This window comes from Marmota flaviventris, chromosome 5 (genome assembly GCF_047511675.1).
Source record: "Marmota flaviventris isolate mMarFla1 chromosome 5, mMarFla1.hap1, whole genome shotgun sequence".
Taxonomy (NCBI): Eukaryota; Metazoa; Chordata; class Mammalia; order Rodentia; family Sciuridae; genus Marmota; species Marmota flaviventris.
This window is the reverse complement of record NC_092502.1, coordinates 152,378,759-152,403,882: the sequence shown is the minus strand read 5'-3', so window position 1 is coordinate 152,403,882 and position 25,124 is coordinate 152,378,759. Positions and strand designations below refer to the sequence as shown.

Below are 25,124 nucleotides of genomic sequence, written 5' to 3'. Positions count from 1 at the left end.
GAGGTAGGGGAACCCACAGTTTTATCCACTGTTTTCATTTTGTTGTATGATTTTAGTTAATTCTGAAAGGCAGAGATAGTTTGAATGGAGATCTTTTTTTTTTTTTAATCTCCTATAAAGAAGAGTGGAAATTTTTATGACTCAGCACTTGCCTACGTGCTCCTTCCTGCTTTTTATCAAACTCAAATGTTTAAAAACAGGTTAGTGGAATGAGTGACATTTATTCATCCAAAGCCCATCATAGAGGTAGAAGAAGGAACATAACTAGTAGATAATGCCTTTCTTTTTATGTCATTTTCGAAGAATACACTTTGACCCCCAATGGAAAAAGAACTAATCAGGGGCTATTTTGGGGATCTAAGTTCAAGATTAGCATTGTGAAGTATGGTACCCCACAGTGTTACATTTCAAGGTAAAACATGTTAGTTTATCTAAATCTTCATAGGTACAGTTTTCTTTTGTGGAAAAAAATGTTTTGTTTTTTTTTTAAATTGGGTCTATTTCATTCCCCAGCACCTCCCAATTTCCTCTCTTCCTCTCTCCCCCTAATCTCTGTCCTCTACTCTACTGATCTCCCTTCTTTTTCCATGAGCTCTCTTTTCATTTTTTTTTTTTTTTTTTTCGTCTCTAAAAGAAAACACATGACTCTTGACTTTCTCAGTCTGCTTTATTTCGGTTAACATGATACTCTCCAGCTCGATACATTTTCCTGCATGCTACATAATTTTGTTCTTATTTATGGCAGAGCAAAACTCCTGTATGTACAGATACCACATTTTCTTTATCCATTTGTCTGTGATGGGCACCTGGACTGCCTCCATAACTTGGATGTTGTGAATTGTGCTGCTGTCAAAATTTTGAAATCAGCTTACTATGGCAATGTGTGCACAGATACATTTTCTATTGCATTTGTGTTTTAATTTTATTAGTAAAGTCATAGGACTACTTCAAGCATTATTTTTGATGATTCTAATTAAAATTGATCCTGTGTTTTGATATATTTCCAAAATTTGAGTCAGATTTGTTCTTAAAAGTTTATCTGTTAATCAAGTATAAACTACAGCAGACCCTTTTCTGACATTTTAAACACATATTCACAGTGAAAGCATATAAATCACATAACCCTTCCATGAATACTCAATGTTTCTTTTTCTCTATTTTGATTAGATACCAATTCAAAAACTCTAAATTTGGTAATTTAACTCCTTGGTGGATTTTTAGGAAAAAATAGAGATTCTTGGTGTGATCAAGTACTACATGGATCATGGTTGTGATGGTTTGTTTCCAATTTTACCTTGGTCTTTATGCAATTCAAATCATAAAAGGCAAAACCATTTCCACTGAAAAAAGACAATTTTGTTCGAAGGTTAAATTATTTCTAGGAGCGTAAGACAAAAAAAAATAGCTGCATGCTGCATGTTTGTTATCTTGCACATGAATCATGATTAAGGTGTTCCTAAATATTCCTCAAAAACACAAAATCTATATTTTGTAGTTCTTTGTATTTGTCCAAGTTAATTTTTAACAATGAAAACAATAAAATAATATGTGCTCTTTAGTTAACATTAGTGGCCAAAGAAGAATGTTAAAATACAAATATGTGGCCATTCATTGTGGCTTGCACTCTCCTCTACAATACTTAAGAATCACAATACTCAATCACTGGGTATTCAGCTGAATTATTTCACAAGACTTTTGACATGACCAAAATAGCCACATTTACCATCTTTCAAGGGGCTATTTTAATCATCTTTTTATTGTCCTGATACATGAGGCAACATGAAGCAATCTTTTACCTAGTAAACCGTGTTTTTTCCTCTTCAAAATGAGCTAACATTAATTTTAAAAAAGGAAATTTTTCTTTATAATCTGAGATTAAGATTCCATTTCATCTTCTTTTTCCATTTTGAATCATTTTAAAAGACTTGTTCTTCTTATTAGCTAAAAGGGATAACCTATTCCTTAGAGATCAGCCTGCAAACAATCAGGTCCAGATCAGGAATCTATTCACTGCTAAAAACAAAGTATCTGGCTGGGCATGGTGGCACATGCCTGTACCAACTCAGGAGGCTTAAGCAGGAGGATCACAAGTTTGAGGCCAGCCTCAGCAACTTAGCGAGATTCTATATCAAAATAAAAAGTAAAAAGAGCTGGAGATGTGGGTCAGTGGTTAAGCACCCCTGGGTTCAGTCCCTGCTATGAAAAAAAAAAAAAAAAAGAACAAAAGAAAGAAAGAGTTGCTTGAGTTCTCTTATAGAGAACTAGAACTATAAACAGAAAAGAAGCATCCTAGTATGTGAAATAACTGTGCAAATGAACCAGAATTCACCAATATGTTTATTTTATGTCTATGTCTTTAATTTGCTTAAAAGGAAACTAGAAGCAAAGATTGTTCAGAAAAGTGATCTTAAATAGAGATCATCTCCAACATACCAAATGTCTATCTCCTCTCCTTCTGTTTCCAATCCTTCACCCCAAGCATTTTTTTTAATAGTTCTGTGATTAACTGGAAAAATTTAAATACTGGTTAATATCATATTGCATAATTAGGAGCTTACATTTTCATTTATTTTCCAAGCATGATCCAAATGCTGTTAAAACATCAAATGAATAAGATCTTCTAGACATCTTTTTAAAAAATTTATTGGTTCTTTTTAGTTATACATGACAGCAGAATACATTTTGATATAATTAAACAAGATGGACTCTATCTTATTCTAGTTGCAGTCCCATTCTTATGGAGGTAGATGGTGGTGGTATACGTACAGGGAAGCATGACCCAAGAGTCTTAGACTGTGGGATGGGAGTGCTTTGGAAAGTTTATGCAAGGGCTCCATTCCACAGAGATCAATTTCGCTACAGAAGGATTTCCCAGAAGTATTTCAGTTTGCTTGAGTTCTACTCTGCAGCTGAATTTCCAAAAGATTATTATTAATTTGAAATGAGAGCTTCCTAACTAAAAGCATAACTTCGGTCTGGAAAACCAAGATGTTGAGTCAGGAATTGGGCTCATGTCAGGCAGCCATAAAGTCTCATCCCAAAACCTGGAGCCTATCACAAAGCCAGTCTTCCTATTAGTTAGTACTGGATTCATTCCTTGGGAAATCCCTGCCCTGGAAGATGGCTCTGCAGTTTCTCAAGTTGAGGTTTCTCCAAGAAGTTAATCTTGTAGAAGTCTGATGGAATAATGCTCACCAGAGACTGGGAAGGGGAGCAGGGACAGAGAGAAGCTCAAGAAGAGGCAGAAAACACAGAGTGGAGGCGTCACTCCTGGCTCCTCTTTAGCCCATAAGGGTAACTATTGGGCCAAACAACCTATGATGCATTCCAAAATGACGGAAAAACTAGAGTTCAGCATTCTCAACACATAAAAATGATTAATGATTGAAAGGATGGAAATGCTTACTACCTTGATTTGATTATTACACATTGTGTACGTGTATTGAATTACCATAATGTACCCCATAAAGATGTACAAATTTCAAAAATACCTTAAAAACGTAAAAAGGGAAATTCGTATAGTTATGAAAGCCAAGAATCAATTTCAGCATTTCTAATTGCCAGTTTGTAAAAATAAAAATGAGAGGTTGTAAACCTGACTATAGTAGACCCAGGGAACTCCCTCAGCAAGATGTATCCAAAACCCACCAGACAGAGAAACGTAATGTACTAAGTTTCTTTACTTCTTTAGTTCTCTGTTTGATAATATAGAATATTATCAAAGAATAAAATGCTTCTCTGTTATTGAATCTTTAATTTTCACAAAGATTTAGAAATACAAATAAGAACACTGAATTTTTGAGTTTACATTTGTATAGCTCTTAGAACAGTGTCTTGTATATGATATATGCTTTACACAAAATTTGCATTAAAAATTGTGGTAAAGAATTTCAATAATAGTGAAGCATATGTACAAATGATTGGAAATTCAGGGATTTGCTTTGCTTTGGAAACATTCTAATTAATTATTGATCTTTTGCATGGTCATAAGTTTAGTGGAGATTTCTCTTTCTTCTCACTTGAAAGTTGAATTTGTAAGCTAGACTCTTGCTCCCTGTGGAGCTTGTTTTCTGCTGTGAACTGAAAATTTATAAGTATCTCTTTACTAGAATCTAAATTCAATACTGTACCATCTACTGCACTTTAAAAGATGCAAACATTGGGATTCTGTAACTATTCATAGAGAAAAGAGACTAAAAGCATTATCTGACAATTGAAGATACAAAACAATTAAGGCTGCCTTATATAGTGCAACTTGAAGGTTGAAAATTATGGATTTCAAGCTTTTTCATGAAGTTCTATGTGTTTCCTCTCCTACCAAGACAAGAGCTGGCTCATTTCCCAAACTTTGCAAAGCTATCTACCAGCTCTCCGGAGGAAGGGAATAGGTAAATACTGTCTCTCCCACACTGTCAAGAAAAAGCCAGTTCTGGTGATTACTGTTGATGTGTGAATCAGTTTGGGAGAGAAAAAAAAAAAAGTTCCTATTGTAGGTAACTAAACTTCAGTGGAATGGGTCTTAAAATTCTGGGCCACGATAAAAGTGTTATTCCCTCTTATTTATTGTGAGTTTTCAGGTACCATTGTTATGAGTAGTGAGTGGAGAGTGGGTGATCTACAATAGCAGCTGTCAGGATGAAGCATTTGGCTCTGACTCCCTTTGTGTGAGATGTGCTATTTGAGATTGTTTTTGTGTGTGCATGTGTCTTTTGCAATATCATCTGAGCAGACTAATATTAATCCAAGAGTGTACACTACCTCAGCCTAAATTAAATGGAGGGGCAAAGACAAAGAGCTTGCATATGTAATGTTGATAAATCACAGAGATGTTCTAACTTCTTCTTGAATCCAAAACATCTGGTTCCTCCTAGAAGTTCCAATAAATATTTCCAACTGCAACCAAAAGAAAACTGCAAGGAATTTGTTGTAAGACCAAGCAAAGTGGTCTTCACTTTGGTGATTTTTGTATAGCTTCTGGGGGGGTAAGGTAAGACCCTGGACCCACTCAGAGATGAAGAAGTCAGCTCCAGGCTTCAAGATGCTCGTGGACAACTGAGAGGGGAGGCACTATGTGAATAGAGTTAGGATGCAGTTATGTTTGAGTCCCATGGAAACTCTAAAGTTAGCTAAATCAGTCAGCCTGCTGGGTTGGCTTGCCAGAGAAACTGAGGTCCTACCATGGACTTGAATGATGGCTGAGAGTTCACCACTTAATCTGGGGCAACAGGTCTTTGAGCTTAGAGACGATGAGTGTGTTTGGAGACAAGAGTTTTTTGGAAGGATCCCAAACCCACTCTAAAAAATTAGACTTCATTCCCTGGGTTGTGCCTAACATGATACCTGGCACAAAGTAATCATTCAAAAAACATGTGGAAATAATAATGGCTTCCTTAGGCTAATGTAACAAAATGCCAGAAAGCAGAAGGCTTACAACTAGAAAATGTATTGTCTTATGTTTCTGGAGGCTAGAAGTCCTAAATCAACATCCTTCCCTGCTTCTGGTGGCCTCTGGAGTTCCATGGCTTGTCACGACCTAATTCTAATCTCAGCTTCCATCTTTATACATATTATACCATTTCCCCCGTGTCTGTCTTTCTATGTCTCTCCCCTGAGAAGAACTCCAGTTGTAATGAATGAGAGCCCACCCTAATTGAGTATCCCATGTTAACCCCCTCACCTCTACAAAGTCCCTATTTCCAAGTATTTTCAAGTTAGGTCCCATTCACAGATTCTGGGAGTTAAGACTTCAACACATTTTTTTCAGGGAACACAATTCAACCCATAACAGAAGAAAGGAGGCATTCGATGTTTTGGTGCTGGGGAAACTGGCCCTTATTTTAGAAAGTCAACTGTAAAAGCAGAGCAAAGGTGCTGTTAGACTGGTGGAGGGTTGGAAGGAAGACTAGAGTCAGAAACATCACTAAAGGAGTGGTGGAAAGGAAAGAAGAGAGGAAGAGAACCTGCACTGAGGTGGGGGCAGTGGAGAGAAAGGGAATCAGAGTGAGACCCACCTAGCCAAGGTAAAGGGCTTGGCAGCTGATGAGATGCAGGGGGTGAGGTTCAGAGAGAATTCAAGAGGATTCCCAGGGTGTTAGCTGGGGAAATGTGTGAGGAGGGATATAATTACCTACAAGGCAGAATTTAAAGGGGAAAAGTTTTGCAAAGGACATTGATGAGTTCACCCTTGTATACGTGGCACTGGAGACACAGCAGGTACAGGGAGAAGACTAATACAGCACTGCTCCAAATCTCTGAAGGAATGGAATTGCTCCACATCTGGACCATGTAAAGTAGCCACTGGTCACATATGGCTTCTGAACTCATGAAATGTGGCTGGTGTGCCTGAAAGCTGAATTTTCAGTCAAATGCAACAAATTTAATTTTCAAAAGCCTCATGTGTCTAATTGCTACTGGTTATGGTTTAGATATGAGGTGTTCCCCACAAAAGCTCATGTTATGTGCAGGAATGTTCAGAGATGAGATGGTTAGATTATGAGAGCTATAACCTGATCAGCAGATTAATCCATTCAGTGGATTAATAATTCAGATGAACTACTGGGAAATCATTGTAGGCAGGTTGGGCATGGCTGAAGGAAGTAGGTAGAACACTTTGGGTGTACCCATGGAGATTCTATTTGGCCCTGAATCCCGTATTTCTCCCTGTCCCCTATCCCTGTCTCTCCCTCCCTCTCCTTTCCTCCTCTTCCCTGCCTGCTGTGAGCTGCGCATCTTTTCCACCACACCCTTCCACCATGATGTTCTGTCTCATCTCAGGCCCAAAGCAATGGAGTTGGTCACTCATGGATTAAACCTCAGAAATCATGAACCCAAAATAAAAATTTCTCCTAAGTTCTCTTGTAAGGTATTTTGGTCATAGTGATGAAGAGATGACTAATACACTAATTATTAGCACTGATCAAGTAGGTCCTTGGACTTGTATGTTTAATGTTTGGGAGACCCACAAATGGAGAGAGCATTGATGGACTGGACACTGAGTTTCAGGAATCATTAGCATATAGGCAGCTGCTGAGGCCACATGAGTGCTTAAGCCCACCCAGAGAGAACCAGATAGTAGGAGGCAGAAGGAGGAAGAAATTATTTGGGAACACCAATATTTAAGTGGCCCATCACAGAAGAGGAAAAGCAGATGGCTGCTAAGGGGAAAGGAGAAGTAGAAGGAAGAATGATGTCACAAAAGCCACAGCAGAAATTTCAAGAAGAAAGCAATCCACCATGTCACAGAAAAACAAATTTTGTTAAACACACTAGGAGAAAAGATTTGCACGATTTCAATATTCTTTTACCGATAAATGCAATGACCATGTTTTGCTAACTAAAAGTACGTACATTGTGCTCTAATCGGGGATTTAATTTTTATTTTTCCTCCACCCCGAGACATGAAAGACATTTCAAAGGCTTATGGAGGCAATACTAAGAAGTGGCTATTCCAAGGAACACAGAATAATATGCCCTAAAAACATAGCCCATTGCAGGAGGTCTCAGAAATTCTTTCCCATGAAGTCCTCAGTAGAGGTTGTATAATTTTTTAAATGCCTATCCTAATGATAGTATCACTTTTCAAAGACTTTGCCCAACTACTCTGTGAAGTGGGTGGATTTATTCCCAGTTAACAAAAAAAAAAAAAAAAAGAAATTTATAGCTCATGAGGTTTCAATGACTTGCCTGAGATGAAGCAAGTTTCACATAGTGCAAAGTAGAGAGGACCCCAAGTTTCTCCCTCTTCAGCTCTCTTTCTACCTCAACAATGTTCTCTAAATTTAATACATTCTAATTCTGCTTTTATAATTGCTGCCATACCTACTCACCACCACCAGGACCATTATTAAAATTCACTTAATTTATTATTTTAAAAATCAAGCATTATAGCATTTTATTACTTGGAAAATCAGTATCACTAGTTGTGAATATTTTAAAACAAAAATAAATTGTAATGAACACACACACAAAAAAAGAAAGAAACAATAAAAAATTAAATCTTAGCTAAATACTGCTGTCTGACAAGGACTTTGAACCTGAGGCTTGTTTTCATTTTATTAAGGAAAGGGAAGGCTAGGAAATATTTTAAGAGAGTCTAAAAGCATGCTCAACCACAGGACATTATCCTCTTGCTTTATGAAAAAGGAGGCTTCTAATAGTGGTAGTACTATCTCAGGGATGAAGCATCACTAACAGGGGCAATGGCCAGTATCACATTCCTGCCCAGGAGGATGTCAGCCACCCTAAAACTTAAAGTCTCAAACTTAAAGTCTCAAAAGACATATAGCTAGAAATATATTTACAATAGCGAAGCCTCTGATAGATCTAGTCCACATGGGAGCTGGAACTAGACAGAAAAAAGATGCCTCCAGTGATTTATTTAAGGGGGTACATCAAAGGCAAGGATAAGGTTTTGAGGGTGGAGTCTTGCTTTGTGCTTAGTAGTCAGCAGGTTGATTGACATCTTCTCAGGTCACACCCATCTCAGGTGCTGTGTGGGATCTTTGGCAGAGCTTGGGGGGAGGGGTAGTTTACCTGCATCAGGTGGTCGGTCCCTGTGGGGAGTGCCACAGGAAGTTCCCAATGCCAGACTTATCCCCTCACTAGGCTATTATGAGCAACATAGCCCACACACAGCCCACAGACGGCTCTTGACACATCATCCTTTCCCTAAGGAGTAAATAGTATAAGGTCACCTTCTTTTCCCCTTTTACAAATAGGAAAAAGGAGAGTCCTAAAAAGTCATCATTTCAGCACAAAGGAAAACCAGAGGAATCTGGTAATTATGATCTAGGATTTTGTTAGTTCCTGAGGTCACCTGATCTCTCTTCAGGCATAAATTTCCTTAAAGATCTTTCCTAGATACTCACATTGCAGGTAAAATCCAAAGCAGCCATCCTATCTATATATTTCATTGATTTTATTCATAGATTTGGAGCAATGTGGCTTAAAACTTCCTTATCAGTATGAATATTCCCTTCTAGAAGAGCTTAAGGCAAAACAGAACCCTTGCTAAGTTCAAGAGTTGGACGCAGGGTGGTGGGGGGGAGGGGGGGGGAGGGGAGAATGGTATTCAGATGTAAATGAAGAGCTGGACATTACATCACATAGAACAGCCCAGTGTCAGAGAAGTCCCACCATCCTCATCAAGATCTCAGGCGAGGCCCCACAGTGCTACCCATATGGAGCTAGTCCAGTGACTGGCAGAGCAAGTGTCCTATCCTTGGTCAGGTACCTTAGCCTCATCTGGTCTTGCAGGTACAACCTCTGTATGATAAGTCATGCAAGAACGTCTCAGGCCTAAAGGCAACTCCTTCCTAGTGAAATGCAAGGTTAACCTTTTCTACATCAATCTCTACCAGAGCAATGAGTGCCCTAAGTGAGTTACAGGTTGTGCATGTGATCTGAACCACATTAAAAGAAAATATTTTGAAATAAAACAAGAAGATAAGAGATCGCTCAGCGTATTATTTTCTCACTAGCTAGGTTTTATAGATGTATTTTTTTAAGCTTGAGCTTAAGCTAAGAAAAGGAACCTTGCTTTTTATGGCAATAGTTCTTTAGGAGAAAGACAACTTATAATGGAAAGCATCTTGCAGAAAAGTTTTGGTCATGGAGGCGGGGAAATGCAGGATAGCTTTGTAAATTTTGACTTTGAAAGCCCAGGGTAATGTAAATAGACTTCCTTGAGTGTAAACAGCAGTGGTTTGAAAATAAAAACTTGTACAAAACAGGCAGCTTGCTAGTTAGAAAAAAATGTAGCTAATAAGCATGTGTGTTAGAGATGCCTGGAATATTTTTGATACTGTACTATAATTACTAAAGATGTAAAATTGCCAGGACTTTTGAAACCATGAGAAAGAAATGTTATGAGGACTCTCTCCCAAAAAAAGACAGCTATTCTTTTTTAATATTCTTTACATAGTAACTAAAGAATACATAACGATTTTCCCACACAAATTATATGCTTTAAGATACTCAACGTTGTTAATGGAGCCAGAAATTCTACAATTTTAAAGAATTCACTTTTATTAGGTTTAGTCAACAGATGAATGTACCAATGTTTTTAAAAGAGAAATTATATTTATTTGACTTAAGGATCACTATTGTGTCCAACAAATATTATATTCATTTTGAGAAAATCCAAAAGCTTACCAAAAATTTTGTTTAATTTAAAAGTTTTCCACCACTGGGAGATTCTATATTCATTGCCTTCATCTTGAACTTAGGAAAAGTGACTTTTTCCCCCTAGACATAGACAAACTATCCTATCCTTTACTGTGCTGGCTTGTGTGAGATTTGGGGGCCTTCTCAAATGCAGTCATTTTTCTCCATCCTCAAAGGATTACAAGAAATTGCACATGTCAGAGTCTTTGGCATGGAAGTATTTCTTAGAACTGTGATACAGAAAGGAGACAGGCTAGGAATATTTGCTTTATAATCTAGTCAAATGTAATAATTCCCTTCCTAGACCTCAACTAGGCAGGATAACAATGTGTTAAACACAATGAATGGATGAACTCCCTGTGTAATCCAAGAATCTGCAGCAGCACAATTTACTGAATTTTAGTACCAAACATCTAACCCTTCTTCTGTCTTTTCCTTCCCTATCCAAAATGTTCCTTGCAATCTATTCTATATATCTTTCTGCAGACATCAGTGTGTTTTTTGTTCTTTTTCTTTCTTTGGATATATCCAGTTGTCCAATGTCATTAGGAGACACAAGCCACAAAATACTTCTATTGCAAAAGTGTGTAGTTATTTCTCCTTTATAGTTCTCTATTTCACTTTCATGACTTTTGCACTGTGTTCATCTTTATCTTTCCTGGGTCTTTCATATTTGTAATTGACAGCATCATTTCCAAATTTCATATTTGATACCAACTGAAAGTGTGCTTTCTGCAGATTTTATAATTTTTTCCCTTATAGATGATAGATACCTCTGTCTATCCCTCAGTTCATCCATCCATCCAACTACTCAGTCTGCACCCCTTACCTACAGGGCTTCCTGCTGGGAACTGCATCATTAGACTCATCATTGTTTTTAGAACATCACAGTGCATATTTACACCAATGTCACTGGGCAATAGAAATTTATGGAACCACACCATGTCTTTGGTCCATCATTGACCAAAATGCCTTTATGTGGTGCATTATTTAGATTCACTGAATCTACCTGCAAACATATTCCATTACCAATTTATGTTGTTGGAGGAAAAGTTTGCTCAATGACTGTCTGCTGGCACAACAGTGGTTTTATTGGATTTTAGAAAGCCACTGCACTGCTGCCTGCCCTTTAGAAAGCCACCTCTAAAAGTATTGAAGGTGACATCCTTTCTTCAAATATTATGATCAGGAGGAGGCTTTGTGTATACTGGAATTTAAGGACACTTGAGGTAGGTAGCAATTAGTTTGATTCTTGATAAAAGCTTTTGGACATGTATATTTTATTTGGCACTTTTTTGCAAATCTCATTTTTCCTCTTCAAAACAATGCCTGGTGGTGTGGAATTCTTCCATAAAGCATTCGTTCATCTCACCATTTTGTCTAAGGTAAAAAAAAATAGTATAATGTCTAACTTTTACATACATGTGTACAAAAGTGTACAGTGTGTTAAATTGAGCAATAATATCGTCTCAGAGTCATTATTAAACTTATTTTAGCCCAATACATATCACCTTCCTGCTAAAATAAACAGAGTGATCTGGCTCTAAGGTATCAGAAATTCACTTGGAATACATATCCAGATATAAAAATATATACATACCTTCAAAATACCCCAAGTTCAAGTACAGCCAGTTTCCTTTCTGCTTGCTTGTACCACAGTATCATAAGGTCAGAAGAACAGCTGCAGCTTTCTTCTGCTTCCTCTTAGTGCTTGTCTTTGACCTTCTCCTCTCTGATCATGTATCTGGGTGTCTGAGTATCGGGGTTCTTGCTTTTAGCCTCTCAGAAAAATCAGTGGCAATTGCCAATAACCATTTAGCTTCCAGTTCTCTGAAAGGGATGGGGGAGGAAGACCTATGTACAGAGTAGATTAGTCTTGCTGCATTCTCTGGCACAAAGGAAATGTACTACGCGGGAGGTGAAGAGGGTCACTGTTTGAATTTGAAGATGTGCTCTATTTTCCTGGTACAAGACATATTCTGGTATTCTTGGAAGTTCTTCTGTTTTTATAAATCACATCTAGTTGCACCTTGATGCATTGTGTGATGAGCCATGCATATTTTATTTCTAATAAAATATGTTTCTAAAATTAAATGCATGTACATATACATGCGTATACACGTGCATTTTTAAAATTTTGTAAATTCATCTTATACACATAGGGAGAACATCAAGGAAAGACATTTTGTGACAGCGTATCTCTATTTGATGTTCATCACTTGATTACTTTTTAATTACTTTGCGCTATTTATTGAATTTTGATAAATGGTATCCTCTCAAAGATATCAGGGTGTTCTTGACCTGTTATTGAATAAGCATGAAGGAACCAGCGAATCCTGGTGTGTGTCTGATAAAAGAGAAATCCAGTTTCCCCTGCAGAAACCTTCCAGGCTCCCTACCCTGAGCAGTGAAGAGCAGTCTGGAATTCCTGCTGAGGAACCTGCTGCTAAACTCTGGAGGAAGAGCAAGGAGAGCTAGCAGGGTCTAAGGGAATCCCTCCAGGGCAGAGTGCACCTCCAAGATGTGGAGGCTGCCTTGGTTTTCTGGATGTGGATTCCTTTAATGCTCCGGTATGGGTATTAGCAATTTTTAAAAAAATAATAATAAAAATTTAAAAAAATAAAATCATTACTAAAGGCACAGCTGTCCTCTGTCCTAAGCATTCTGGATGCATTTGCATTGTCCCCCTCAGTGCAGCATGAAAGAGTGAAGGAAAGTGAATCCTGTGAGGACTCAGGTTGTAGATATCCACCTCCCACGGCAACCTGTCCCCCACCATTTGGGGTTAGTATACTTCATTCCATAGACCCAGCTCTGTGCAGGTCTCCACAGGGCACTGTTAAGTGTCTTCTCCCTCAAGATGAATGGAACCTAGGCAGGCAGCAGAGATTTCAGAGCCCTCACAGCTGCTAAAATGTCAGGGCTGAGAGTCTAAGATTGCTTCCCCTGCCGACCCAAGATGAGTTGTTCACCTGCCTAAGAAAAGCACAAGCTTCAGACAGAGGCAATTCTCTGAGTATCCATCATGTTGCTGGTGTCTATCAGCAGTTTGGGTGGAATTTTGAAATCCATGATTGGTTTATGTTTAAGGTTTTCCTAAAGATTTACTATTCATTGTCCCTAATAATGGAGAGAGAGATTTATTTCTTATCAACGATTTAAAACAACATGTATACCACTTGGGACAGAAAAATACATGCCAAGCTAGAGGGTTTTTTTTTTTTTTTTTTTTTTTTTTTTTTAAAGTGCTGAGGATGGAATCCAGGGACTCACACATGCTAGGCAAGTTCCCTAGCACTGAGCTACATCTCCAGCCCTAGAATTGTGTTTTAAAAACATAGAAATACTCTCATTCATCTCATTCAATTTGGAATATTGGTTATGCACCTACTATAAGCTATGCCAGGACACAAAAAAGAGAAGGACTTCATCACTGGCTCAGAAGAGCTTTTGGTTTAAGAGAAGACATTGCCATCATCTGTTTCCACAGTAATGCTGTGAAAAAAATCACCCTCACACTCGGTGCCTTAAAAGAGTTAGTTATTCAAGCTCAGGTCTGTGGTTCTTTTGGGCATTGGTTTCAACTTGGTTCTAAGCTGGAAGTCAGGGGCAATTCTGTGTGCCCTATGGATCTGTCCCTATCCTAATAGCCAGGACTAGCCAGGCATGTTCTTCGCATAAAAGATTAAAAACAAGGCCAGGACTGGGGTTGTAGCTCAGTGGTATAGTGCTTGCCTCTCACATGTGAAGTGCTGGCTTTGATCCTCAGCACCACATAAATAAATAAAATAAAGGTATTGTGTCTATTTTTTAAAAAAGAACCAAACCAAGTGCAGAAATGGCTTTCTTCTACCATTATTTCCAAAACGGGTTACCTAGCCAAGCTCAATATTGCTGGACTGAAGAAATGTACTCTGATTTGGAGGAACTTCAAAGTCACATGATAAGGAGATGGGAATATAGGGACGTAACCTTAAGAAAAAATAGTACAATGAACATATTAGGGAAAGATAAATTCATATATGCTTGAATAACAAAGGATGGTGATTTCTAAGGGGAATGGATCCTACTCAAAGACCCTAGGAAAATATTCGTAGACGAGGTACCATTTACACTCAGTCACAAACAGTATCTGCATTTCAAGAGGCAGACATGGGGTGCAGAGCAATAATTCAAAGGAGCTGCATGAGCAGTGTGAACATGTGTAAGTCATTTTCAGTGATAGGTTACAAAGAAATAAATGAAAAGAAAAGAACTGCTGTAGTAGAACAAGAAAAGCTGCAAGAAAACTACAAATAGATGCTCAACAGAGGTGGCCAGGCCTCAAAAATTCTTGTGTAACATGTTAGTGCTGGAAGTTCTTTGAAAAGATGGCAAGAACATAGTTACCAGGGAATGAAATGTGGTAGCACACACAAGGACAGATTTTTTTGCTTAAATCTTTAGAGCTATAGGAAATGACTTAGAAATTGTCTAGCCCAACCACTTATTCTATAAGTGAAGAAATTTGCATGCTGGAAATAAATTCTTTTTTTGTATGTATGTGTGATATAAATCGCATAATATATTTAATATATTAACATATTTTCATATAAAATAATAAAATGTATACTCAGGAAATAAAAATTTCTTCCTAAATAAACCTATTTGTATAGAATGTATAATGTATAAACATATTTGTACAAAGACTAAATTCATTCTCATATATATTGAAAGAGGGAGAGTGAAAAAAGCATGTTCTTCAATGGAGGGTTTAAAGACATCTTCATCCCTTTAAAACTTACAAACTGCAGGTGTTCTCATCAAGTGATCTTTCTGGTTTCAAGGAACAGAATATTGCTCACTTATTCAAATGCAAAGAGAAGGTTGTTTCTAAAAAGGAAACAAAGATTCCCCAGATATTCAAGGACTGGACATGCGCTTTGAAATGCTTGGCCTAACAGAAGAAGTGGGCTGGCTATTCCAGAACTTTCATCAAAGTAACGTGTCCTAAATGCCCCTGGGGTGTGTGAGGCAGAGAGCAGATGTTCTCTACCCCCACTCCCTGGTCTGCCCTCCTCACTTGTAAATGGTCATAATCATCCACTAACCAAAACACAATTAGAAAAGTCAGTTTATGTCCCTAATGTATGAATTTTCTGCCCAGAAAAGAAACAACGAAACTTTGAAGCTGTTTCCTTTGGATGATTACCATTAATACAAAGGGGAGATCAAGCAAAGGATTGGAGGCAGGGTGGGATATTTGTCCCCTGGTCTGAACAGGGCCTGTCTAGCTGGTCTCCTTTTATAAAACAAGTTTTACTGAAACAGCAATGCCTGTTCTTTCTATGTTGTCGAAGGCAGTTTGGGCACCACAATGGCAGGCATGAGTCACTGTCACAGAGGCAGCCCTATGGCTGCCACGTCTCAGAGTGTAAATGGCAATTTGCTCACTGCTGGTGTAGATCACAGAGGATTCGCATCTTTCTGGGATGGGTGCTGCTTGCATGTGCTTCTGCCTCTGGGGATGGTCAGGAGTGAAGGATCTCAGTGAGTCCAACCACTCACTTGTGTGAGCCTTCTCCGAGAAACTGGTGCTTCTCCTTCCTTCCCAGGGCTCGCTGTAAGACCACCGTCCTTTAACCCTTTGTTCTCTATCCTTTGCCAGACTCCGACCTGAGCATGCGCACACTGAGCACGCCCAGCCCAGCCTTGATATGTCCACCGACTTTACCAGGATTTCAGAATGGAAGGGGCTCATCCACCTCCTCGTCCTCTGTCACCGGAGAAACGGTGGCCATGGTCCACTCCCCGCCCCCGACCCGCCTCACACACCCGCTCATCAGGCTCGCCTCCAGACCCCAGAAAGAGCAGGCCAGCATAGACCGGCTCCCGGACCACTGCATGGTGCACATCTTCTCCTTCCTGCCCACCAACCAGCTGTGTCGCTGTGCACGCGTGTGTCGCCGCTGGTACAACCTGGCGTGGGACCCGCGGCTCTGGAGGACTATCCGCCTGATGGGCGAGACCATCAACGTGGACCGTGCGCTCAAGGTGCTGACCCGCAGGCTGTGCCAGGACACCCCCAACGTGTGTCTCATGCTGGAAACAGTAATTGTCAGTGGCTGCCGGCGGCTCACAGACCGAGGGCTTTACACCATTGCCCAGTGCTGCCCCGAACTGAGGCGACTGGAAGTCTCAGGCTGTTACAATATCTCCAATGAGGCCGTTTTTGACGTGGTGTCCCTCTGCCCCAATCTGGAGCACCTGGACGTGTCAGGTAAACAGAAGCTGCCCTCCCAGCACCGGCTTTCTCAATGCACCATCCCAAAGTTAGTAGAGACATTTCCACCCAATTGAGGGTCCCCTTCTTGTTGGCTACCAGAGATGGGCAATGGGTGTAGGGAGGCCAGCTCTCCTTAACAAACTGTCTTCTGGTAATTGTGACCCTGAGGGCCATAAGTATTCCTTTCATCCAATAATGTCACTCACCTTGTTGGTATGACTTAAATGTGACCTTCCTCTCCATAATGATCACAGTCACTTCAGAGCTTAATGGAAACAAAATATCCAATTTAGATTAAGGGAACTGAGTATCTCCAGCCTCCTTTAGAAGCTACCCTTTTGCCTACTTGCTGGTCCATAAAGCTTGAGATCTATGCCTAGGAGGTAAAAATGACCTTGAATCCTTCTTTCTGCAGACCTAATGAACCCCTCAGTCATTGCCTATGCTCACGATGGCTTTGCCCTTCCATAGACACTGGAGAAAATACTTCACGGCCAAGTGATTATTTATATTTCACTGACTCTCCTCACCTCCTGATTAATTTTAGACCTTTTTTTTTTTTTTAATAAAAATTCTCAACTACATAGTGCAAGGATCAGGTCCATTGAATTAAACCCTTAGTCCTTTTCCGAATGGAAGGAGATCTCAGCATGGTTACTCTGCTTGAAACTCTCTCTCAGGTTTGAAGAATTAAAGCCTAGAGTCAAACTTTGGCACCACACAGGAATCCAGCCTGAATAACAGCCTCTCTTTATCTCAGGGACTGCACACTTAAAAGACGAACAGGCAAGAGGCTGGAACATGTAAGATGTATTAGGAGTTAAAGAAATGTACAACATGAGCTGCAACCTCAGGGATGGTTGGGGAGGGAGTCAAGCAGGAAAAACCACCATGCAGGGCAAATAAACAGAATTGGGGATTTACAAGCATCTGAGGTAAATGATGCCCTCCAACCAAATATGAGGTAAATCCACTCTCAGCTTGCTCTCTCTTTTGAAAGCTGACATCTGAAACTATTTCAGATGACAGGCCATTATTTTTTGCAGATTCCTTCCCTTGGTGGAAAGCAGCATGCTGCTCCTCTGCTTCAACTTCAGCTGGCTTCAGGACAAAACCATAGCAACTGAGTGTTTGGTTAGTCCTGAGCAGCCACCGGCATGAAGAAGCAGGAAATTAGGAGGTTTTCATACATTTTTCCTCCAAGGAATTCTGGAAAAGAGAAAGCATTATGATGTGGTAGAAACTTGTTTCAAAACTTTGTGATTTGGGACAACTTAGAGTTTTTTTCTAGATGTATTTTCTCTTTAGTTGAAAAAAAATAAGTAGAGTGGTGTGCTTTAACATTCTAATTGAGCATTTTATAAACATTTTATTTTCTCAGATTAGAGAATGATTCATTTTTGGAATCCCCATCTTTGTTAAAGAGATCTCCCACGTATCCTTCACACAGACTAAAAGTAGTTGAACACTCTATTTTGGGTCCTTTTTGAAATTCAGATATGCTAAAACCATGTTGGCTATTTGGGAAATCCCTGGACTTCTGTCCTGAGTGATCCTGCTTTGTCTATCGAGTAACAGTTACTAGTCTTGAAATCTGTTCGCTACATCAACCTGACTAATTTGCAGGTTCCAGGCCATCTTCACTGTGTCTTGTTCTCCTTGTTTTTTTGCTCAGTATGTTTTCCCTGTGCCTTGTTCTCCTGGTTTTACAACCACCTTCAGAAAGTAGCAACACTCTCAATGATGCTAAAGGTGACTTTCATTCAAGCTGGTCAAGAGCTCTAATGCCCTAGAGGGCATGATATTGCCTGTCCTGCAACTAGCAAGGCAATAAATGCCACCATTGAAAGTCACTGAAAATTATTAAAATCAGCTATAATGTTTTATCATATCACAGAGTGAACAGAGGAGTGAACAGAGGAGTGTTGAAGGCTTCAAAAGGTAGTAGTCATCTTGACCTCTAGAAGGTTGGAAATTTGCATTGGTTAAAGCTATAAGCAAGCATTCTGGATGCTATATTGCAGCAATTAAAGCTTCCTCATCAGGAAGAATGGTGCTTGGAGGTTCAATGCATTAATCACACAAAGGTCTCATGTGTGCACTCTGCTGAGAACATGCAGCACTCAGAAATCACAGGAGTTGCTGTACTGTCATTGTTATTAACATCCTGAGAAGTCAGTAGTTGGTCTCCACTGACTTGGCTATCTTACATCCCAGAGAAAGTAGAGATGTTAACCCAATAGCAAGAGGAAATGTTAACGAAGAGCAAATTTGTGAAAACTGAATGAAATCTGGAATTAATTAAAGGAGCTCCACAGGTTTGTTCAACCCATGCTGTCTATTCCCTATGCAGTAATATCCCTTTCAGACACCCTGAGTTCTTCTCTGTGGACACTCTTCACTCCTCCATGGACTTGCCTCCAGGCTTTCTTGCTACTCAAATTTGCCTTGATATTATTTTACCACCAGGACCTCCATATCTAAAATATCCAAATTATTTTTCTCTTTCAAAGATCCCCTTAGGTTTCACCACTTTCAAGACTGCCAGTTCCTGAGTATCTGAATGTTCACTTCATGCTCACCCATCAACTATAAATCTCTTGTGTCATTCATCAATTTTGTGATACATCCTAGTCTTTTTTCTCTCCCATCTTATAATTGAAGCCCTGAAAGTCAAGAAACTTACCCTAGTAGAGGTGTAGCTCTGTGGTAGAGCATGTGCTTAGCTTGCTCAAGGCCCTGGCTTCAATCTCCAGCCACACACACACACACACACACACTCACACTCACACACTCACATACATACACACACACTCACACTTACACACACACACACACACACTCATACAAAAGGAAAAAAGAAAGAAAGAAATTTAAACTAACAAACGTCCCCTGATCTGATTGTATGATCCCATAATCTCACTGAGTTTGAAATGCCTCAGCCTTTTAAAATGAAGCTTAAATTGGATAAATTTCTAGGGTTTGCTCCCTAGAAATTATTACAATAATTTCATGTCTGTAAATATTATCTACTGATCCATGGACCAATTTATTTTCTTTTCAATACAAATTTAGTAAAAATATAAGAATTAGGGATAAAACTAACATTAAAAATTACTGAATACAGTACACAGAGCACTTTAGATCAATAAGTTGATCAATAAATAAATTGATCAATAAATCAATTCAGAGCTGAATACAGTCATCCCAATAAAATAGACATCAAGCAAACAGAGTTCAAAGTTAAAGTTGCTAGGGGACTAACCACCTCTCACAAAGCCACAGAGTCCGATGGCACAGCAGCCTGGCAGCCTCTAAGAGGCTCTGTGCACCTCTGTATCCCAGGGTTGGACTGTGTGCTTCACTACCTCCTGAAATTCTGTCAGGAATGAGACAGACATTATTACCTTATATACGTGTATGATCATACTACTGGAGTGATTCTGCACCAGGTACAGCCAGAGGATTGAGAAGTTGTGCTCCATTTGTGTACAATATGTCAAATTGCATTCTATAGTCATGTATAATTAATTAGAACAAATTTAAAAATTAAAAAAAAAACAGAGTTGCACCCCTGTGTCCCAGGGTTGGACTGTGTGCTTCACTCCCTCCTGAGATTCTTGACTTGGTAGCACATGACATTTGTACCCTGTTATTCCCAGCACCTGTATTTATGAGTTTCCTGGGCAACCTGCCAGGAGATGGGAGAAAAGTCCCAAAAGCCCTGCCGTGCAGTCATTCAGAAACCTTGGATGTTGCACTGAGAGCCAAGATTCAGAGGTGTCTGCAGTGAAGCACCTGGCTTTAGAACTGCAGGAAGGATTTGGAAAGTGGAGAGGAATGAAAAAATATATACAGTCTATGTAGTAGAATAAAATATGTACAAATTACTTATATAATGTGTATTGACTATTGGTATTTATTACTTATTAAATTTATATACTATGAATTTGCAGATTTTATAAGGTAATATTTAGTGAACTGAAATACACAATGAATTTTTATATATTATATACAAATATGTAATAATTATTCTATTTATAATGAACACATGCATATATATAAAATTTATAACGCATATTTTAGGGCTTTAGAAACAATATTTAGTGATACAAGATCACGTTCAGCTTTGTCTCTCTGTCTCTCTTCTTTGGACCAAGGAGCATTCTGACCATTGCAGGTCCTTTACTGAGCTCTTGGATCTTTCCAGGGCCAATGTAAGATATTTACACACACTCTTACTTCTTTTTAAAAAAAAAAAATGTTTATTTATTTATTTATTTATCTATTTATTTATTTTTAGTTGTAGATGGACACAATACCTTTATTTTATTTGTTTATTTTTATGTGTGCCAGGGATCCAACCTAGGGCCTCATGCATGCTAGAAAAGCACTCTACCACTGAGCCACAACCCCAGCCCACTCACTCTACCTTTTCCAGATCATGATCATCCTTCCCGAACATTCCTGGTGAAATGGATTTTCTCCGTTTCAGGCAATTAGTGATGGATCAGTAATGGATCTTTGTCAATTTTGATCCATCAGAATTGGCCTGGTCTTTTGCATTCTAAAATCTATGAATCCCCATAAGCCCAAATATTCAAAATAGTTAAATAATCGAATGAACATAGGGAACCCTTCCTCACCTTATTTTCTCTGTAGGGGTCAAGACAGGAAGGGTAACACCCTGGCTTGAGCTTGGGGGAGAGTTCGGAATAGGTAATGGCCTTGCCCCAGGTTGCTCTGAGCATGTGTTCTGTCTCTTTGTGTAGGGTGCTCCAAAGTGACCTGCATCAGCTTGACTCGGGAGGCCTCCATTAAATTGTCCCCCTTGCATGGCAAACAGATTTCCATCCGCTACCTGGACATGACGGACTGCTTTGTGCTGGAGGACGAGGGCCTGCACACCATCGCAGCGCACTGCACGCAGCTGACCCACCTGTACCTGCGACGCTGCGTCCGCCTCACCGACGAGGGCCTCCGCTACCTGGTGATCTACTGCACGTCCATCAAGGAGCTGAGTGTCAGCGACTGCCGCTTCGTCAGTGACTTCGGCCTGCGGGAGATCGCCAAGCTGGAGTCCCGCCTGCGGTACCTCAGCATCGCCCACTGTGGCCGGGTGACCGACGTGGGCATCCGTTACGTGGCCAAGTACTGCAGCAAGTTGCGCTACCTCAACGCGAGGGGCTGCGAGGGCATCACGGACCATGGCGTGGAGTACCTTGCCAAGAACTGCACGAAACTCAAATCTCTGGACATCGGCAAATGCCCACTGGTCTCCGACACGGGCCTGGAGTGCCTGGCCCTGAACTGCTTCAATCTCAAGCGCCTCAGCCTCAAGTCCTGCGAGAGCATCACCGGCCAGGGCCTGCAGATCGTGGCCGCCAATTGCTTTGACCTCCAGATGCTGAATGTCCAAGACTGCGAGGTTTCTGTGGAGGCCCTGCGGTTTGTCAAACGCCACTGCAAGCGCTGCGTCATCGAGCACACCAACCCCGCCTTCTTCTGAAGGGACAGCTTTCATGGGGCGTGGTCTCCATACAAACACGAACCAAACAAGATGTTCTTTAAAAGCAGCATATGTAAGCACCGACACCCACTCAGCAGCTATTTCTTTCAGGAAGGTTCTTAGGAATCTGGCTTTTACTTTTCCTCATTTCTCATGGGTGACAGAGGTCAAAGAAATTAAAGGGTAAAGAACAGATTTCTATTGCAGCAAACAGTGTTTTTGGTCAGGTAATTTGTAAACAGCTTCTCTTCTCACATAAGATGTTCCCTTAGGCAGATGGAGGTCTTTAGAAATGTACCTTACTTTCCTCTCCACACCAGCGCTCCTGAACACAGGTCACACCCACAACATGCCACATCCCGGCCCTTAGCTCCACCCTCCCTCCATCCTCCATCCGCAACTGCCACAAGAGTATCGCAACCACAGCGCTCTCTAGAACTCCTCTTCATACTGCTGGGTTGACCTGAGCCCCGCCCCTTAATGTCACACCAAGCAAATTGTGGTTAAATAAGTGTCCTAAGTCACTTTGAATTTACAAAGAGCTTTTCAGACCTTTTTAAAAAAATCCATTGTGGCAAGCAGCATGGTGGAAGAGACCTTTGTTTTTTTCCCCAGATCTTCTGCTAACTAGCTGGATGACCTTGGCCAAAGAACTTCACCTCTCCAGGCTTCAGCTTGCAACACTGGATTAGAAGCCACCCAGCTGGAGAATTAGCCCCATGCTGGTTTTAGGATTAAGAGAACAGACATATCAATAAACAAAAACCTTAACACAGCCACACGGTCAGGTACCTCTTCTAAAAGAATTGATTTTGTAGTTGGGCTCCTTTCAGGAGGTTCCACAGTGCCCATGTCAGTGCACATAGGATCCTATGTGTCCTTTTGCTCTCATGCGAGTACCACTCACTCTCAGTTTGTTTTGGTGGATGAGTCTATTGCACATCGTCTCTTGCCCCTCTGGATGCTATGGTTTCTGTGCACAAGTACTTTCAGCTTTCCCCTTCTCAACACTGTCTTAGCAGAGCACCAGAATGTCTGAACATGGGGAAGTTCAAATCCCCCAGTCAAGACTCATCTTCTGAGTGTTTTCAAAGGGAGGAAAGACCCTTGCAATTTTTAATTAACAAGTGAGGCCCAAGGGAACCCATGTCCTCAAAGGTTTTTCTAATCCCTCTCAGAGCACATGTGGCATACATCAGGCACATCTGTCCTGCAGCTGGCAGAGACAGATGCTGTGGTTTTTTGTCATTTAGATTGCATTTTGACTTTTCTCATCTATTTATTTCTTTATGCATCCAGACTTCATCACATGGAGCCTACCGGGGTTAAGTTTGTAAATGTTTAATTGTGCAAATTGCCACCTTGTGTCTCCCGCTTGGCTGTCTGCATGCATTCCATTAAAGAATACAAAGTAGACTTCCAGGTGTTTAAATACCGTGCACTTGAAACAAGTTGAAGAGGGATCACATTGATAAGACAGATGCTAGTCCACTAACCAAACCTTTGGAATAGAACATCAACATCATGACAAAATATGAATTTTAAGTGGTCCTATATGGAAATAATTGATTCATTAGTCTATTATGTGAAATCAGGTAACCAGGAGAAATTCCATGCTTATGAAATGTAGTGTCATTTATTAGTAAACCCAGGACCTTTCCCAAATTAATCTCTGACCACACCCTTCTTCTTTGCTGCTGAAACAGCTCATGTATTTCCTCCTCAAAGGGGCCACCATCCAATTCCAGAACCTCTGCATTTCCTAGCCAACTGTGCTGACTTTGTTTCAGAGCCAGCTAACATACCACTCACTCGACAACTGCACTCCTACTGTAGGCTCCCGTGCACACTGTAGTCTTATGTCAGGAAGGAGGAGCTAGAGTGATGAGATGGAGTCTTTCCAGGAGGTTTCTATCATACATCATATGAAACATGGCTTTCTGTCCAACTGACATCATCCTCAACCCAGATACACAATCAATGCAATGTGCCATGAGGGGAGGTGACTTGTTTGGCTGGGGACAGCATTTCATGTTAGCCATAGAGTTTAGAACCATAATAGAATTTCAAAGGAACATACCTCTGGTCTGTGACTGGTGACTATCCATAGTTTCAGAATTTAGGAGTCACAGATGATTGTCCTTCACTTTTGGCTCGGGGATATTCCAGATAAGCTGGTTTAATACTCTTGGAATGAGCAGGGAGATCCAGAACAGCTCCCTGAACCATTCTGAGTGTCTCTGTCGCCACCACCCGACCACATCACCTAACCAATTTTCCAAGCATGAGACCAAGACCACTTCTCACACTGGTTGCCTGCCCAGCACATGCTGTCTTTCCCAGTTTCTCCCCTTTCCTGGTGTCCTCTTCATCCATTCTGCTCTCCCTTGGGGGTATGAATCTGTGACAGAGGTTACTGGGAAAACAGCTCAGCAGATTTTTAGAGACCAAGCAAAAGTCCTCAGCAGAAAAATTTATCTGTTTTAAAACATTGCTTCCTTCCTGGCTCTGCTAAATTGAATGCTCATTGTTTTTGTAACTCTAATGTTCAAATCACTGCGTGCTGTATGACTCTAGAAAGCCTTAATTTACTACCACCAAGAAATAAAGCAATATGTTGGTAATTAGGCTCAGCTTTTTTTTTTTTCTTTCTTTCTTTTTTTTTTTTAATACCCTTGTCAAAGGAGAGTTGTATTCAGATGCGGATACTCAAAAGCAAGCAAGAAACTTGCTTTATGTTTAAAGACAGCCAAGTTTCTGCCACGGTCTTCTCGTCTAATGACTGGCTTAAAATTAGCACTAAGTGAAAAAAACATTGCCTTCAGTGTATAGTTCACGTCTTCAATTCCTTAATCCAAACTGTTGGTGCAGGTTTTGGAATTTGTAACTTAGCATATTTCAGGGAGCTATATGTGGTGTATTTTATAACATCCTCAGCATACACTGGGACAGCACCCTAATCAAAGGTGTTAGTATTTCCGTAGCAATACAGAACACACTCTGTGCAGGATCATTACAGACTATAAATAGCCTTGCATCAGTTCAGGTCAGATTTTGTTGCCAAATTAATTTGTGCAATAATGAAAAAAAAAGTCTATTTTTCAGAACTTTCTGGGTTTCAGAATTATGGAAGAGTAATTTTAGAACTTAATATATTTTGCTCTGGCCCTGGTTACAGATATTGGA

General features: G+C 40.1%; 1 protein-coding gene across 1 annotated transcript in view; it reads left to right on the top strand.

Annotated features, from left to right (window-relative positions):
• The window catches only part of Fbxl7 (F-box and leucine rich repeat protein 7), a 373,525-nt gene extending 348,958 nt beyond the window's left edge, over positions 1-24,567 (top strand). Inside the window, exons 3-4 of the mRNA XM_034636112.2 lie at positions 15,812-16,423; positions 21,202-24,567. Coding sequence (XP_034492003.1) covers positions 15,812-16,423; positions 21,202-21,938 — 1,349 coding nt within the window. The 3' untranslated portion in view covers positions 21,939-24,567. The remainder of the gene's footprint in view (positions 1-15,811; positions 16,424-21,201) is intronic.
• The last annotated feature ends 557 nt before the right edge of the window (positions 24,568-25,124 follow it).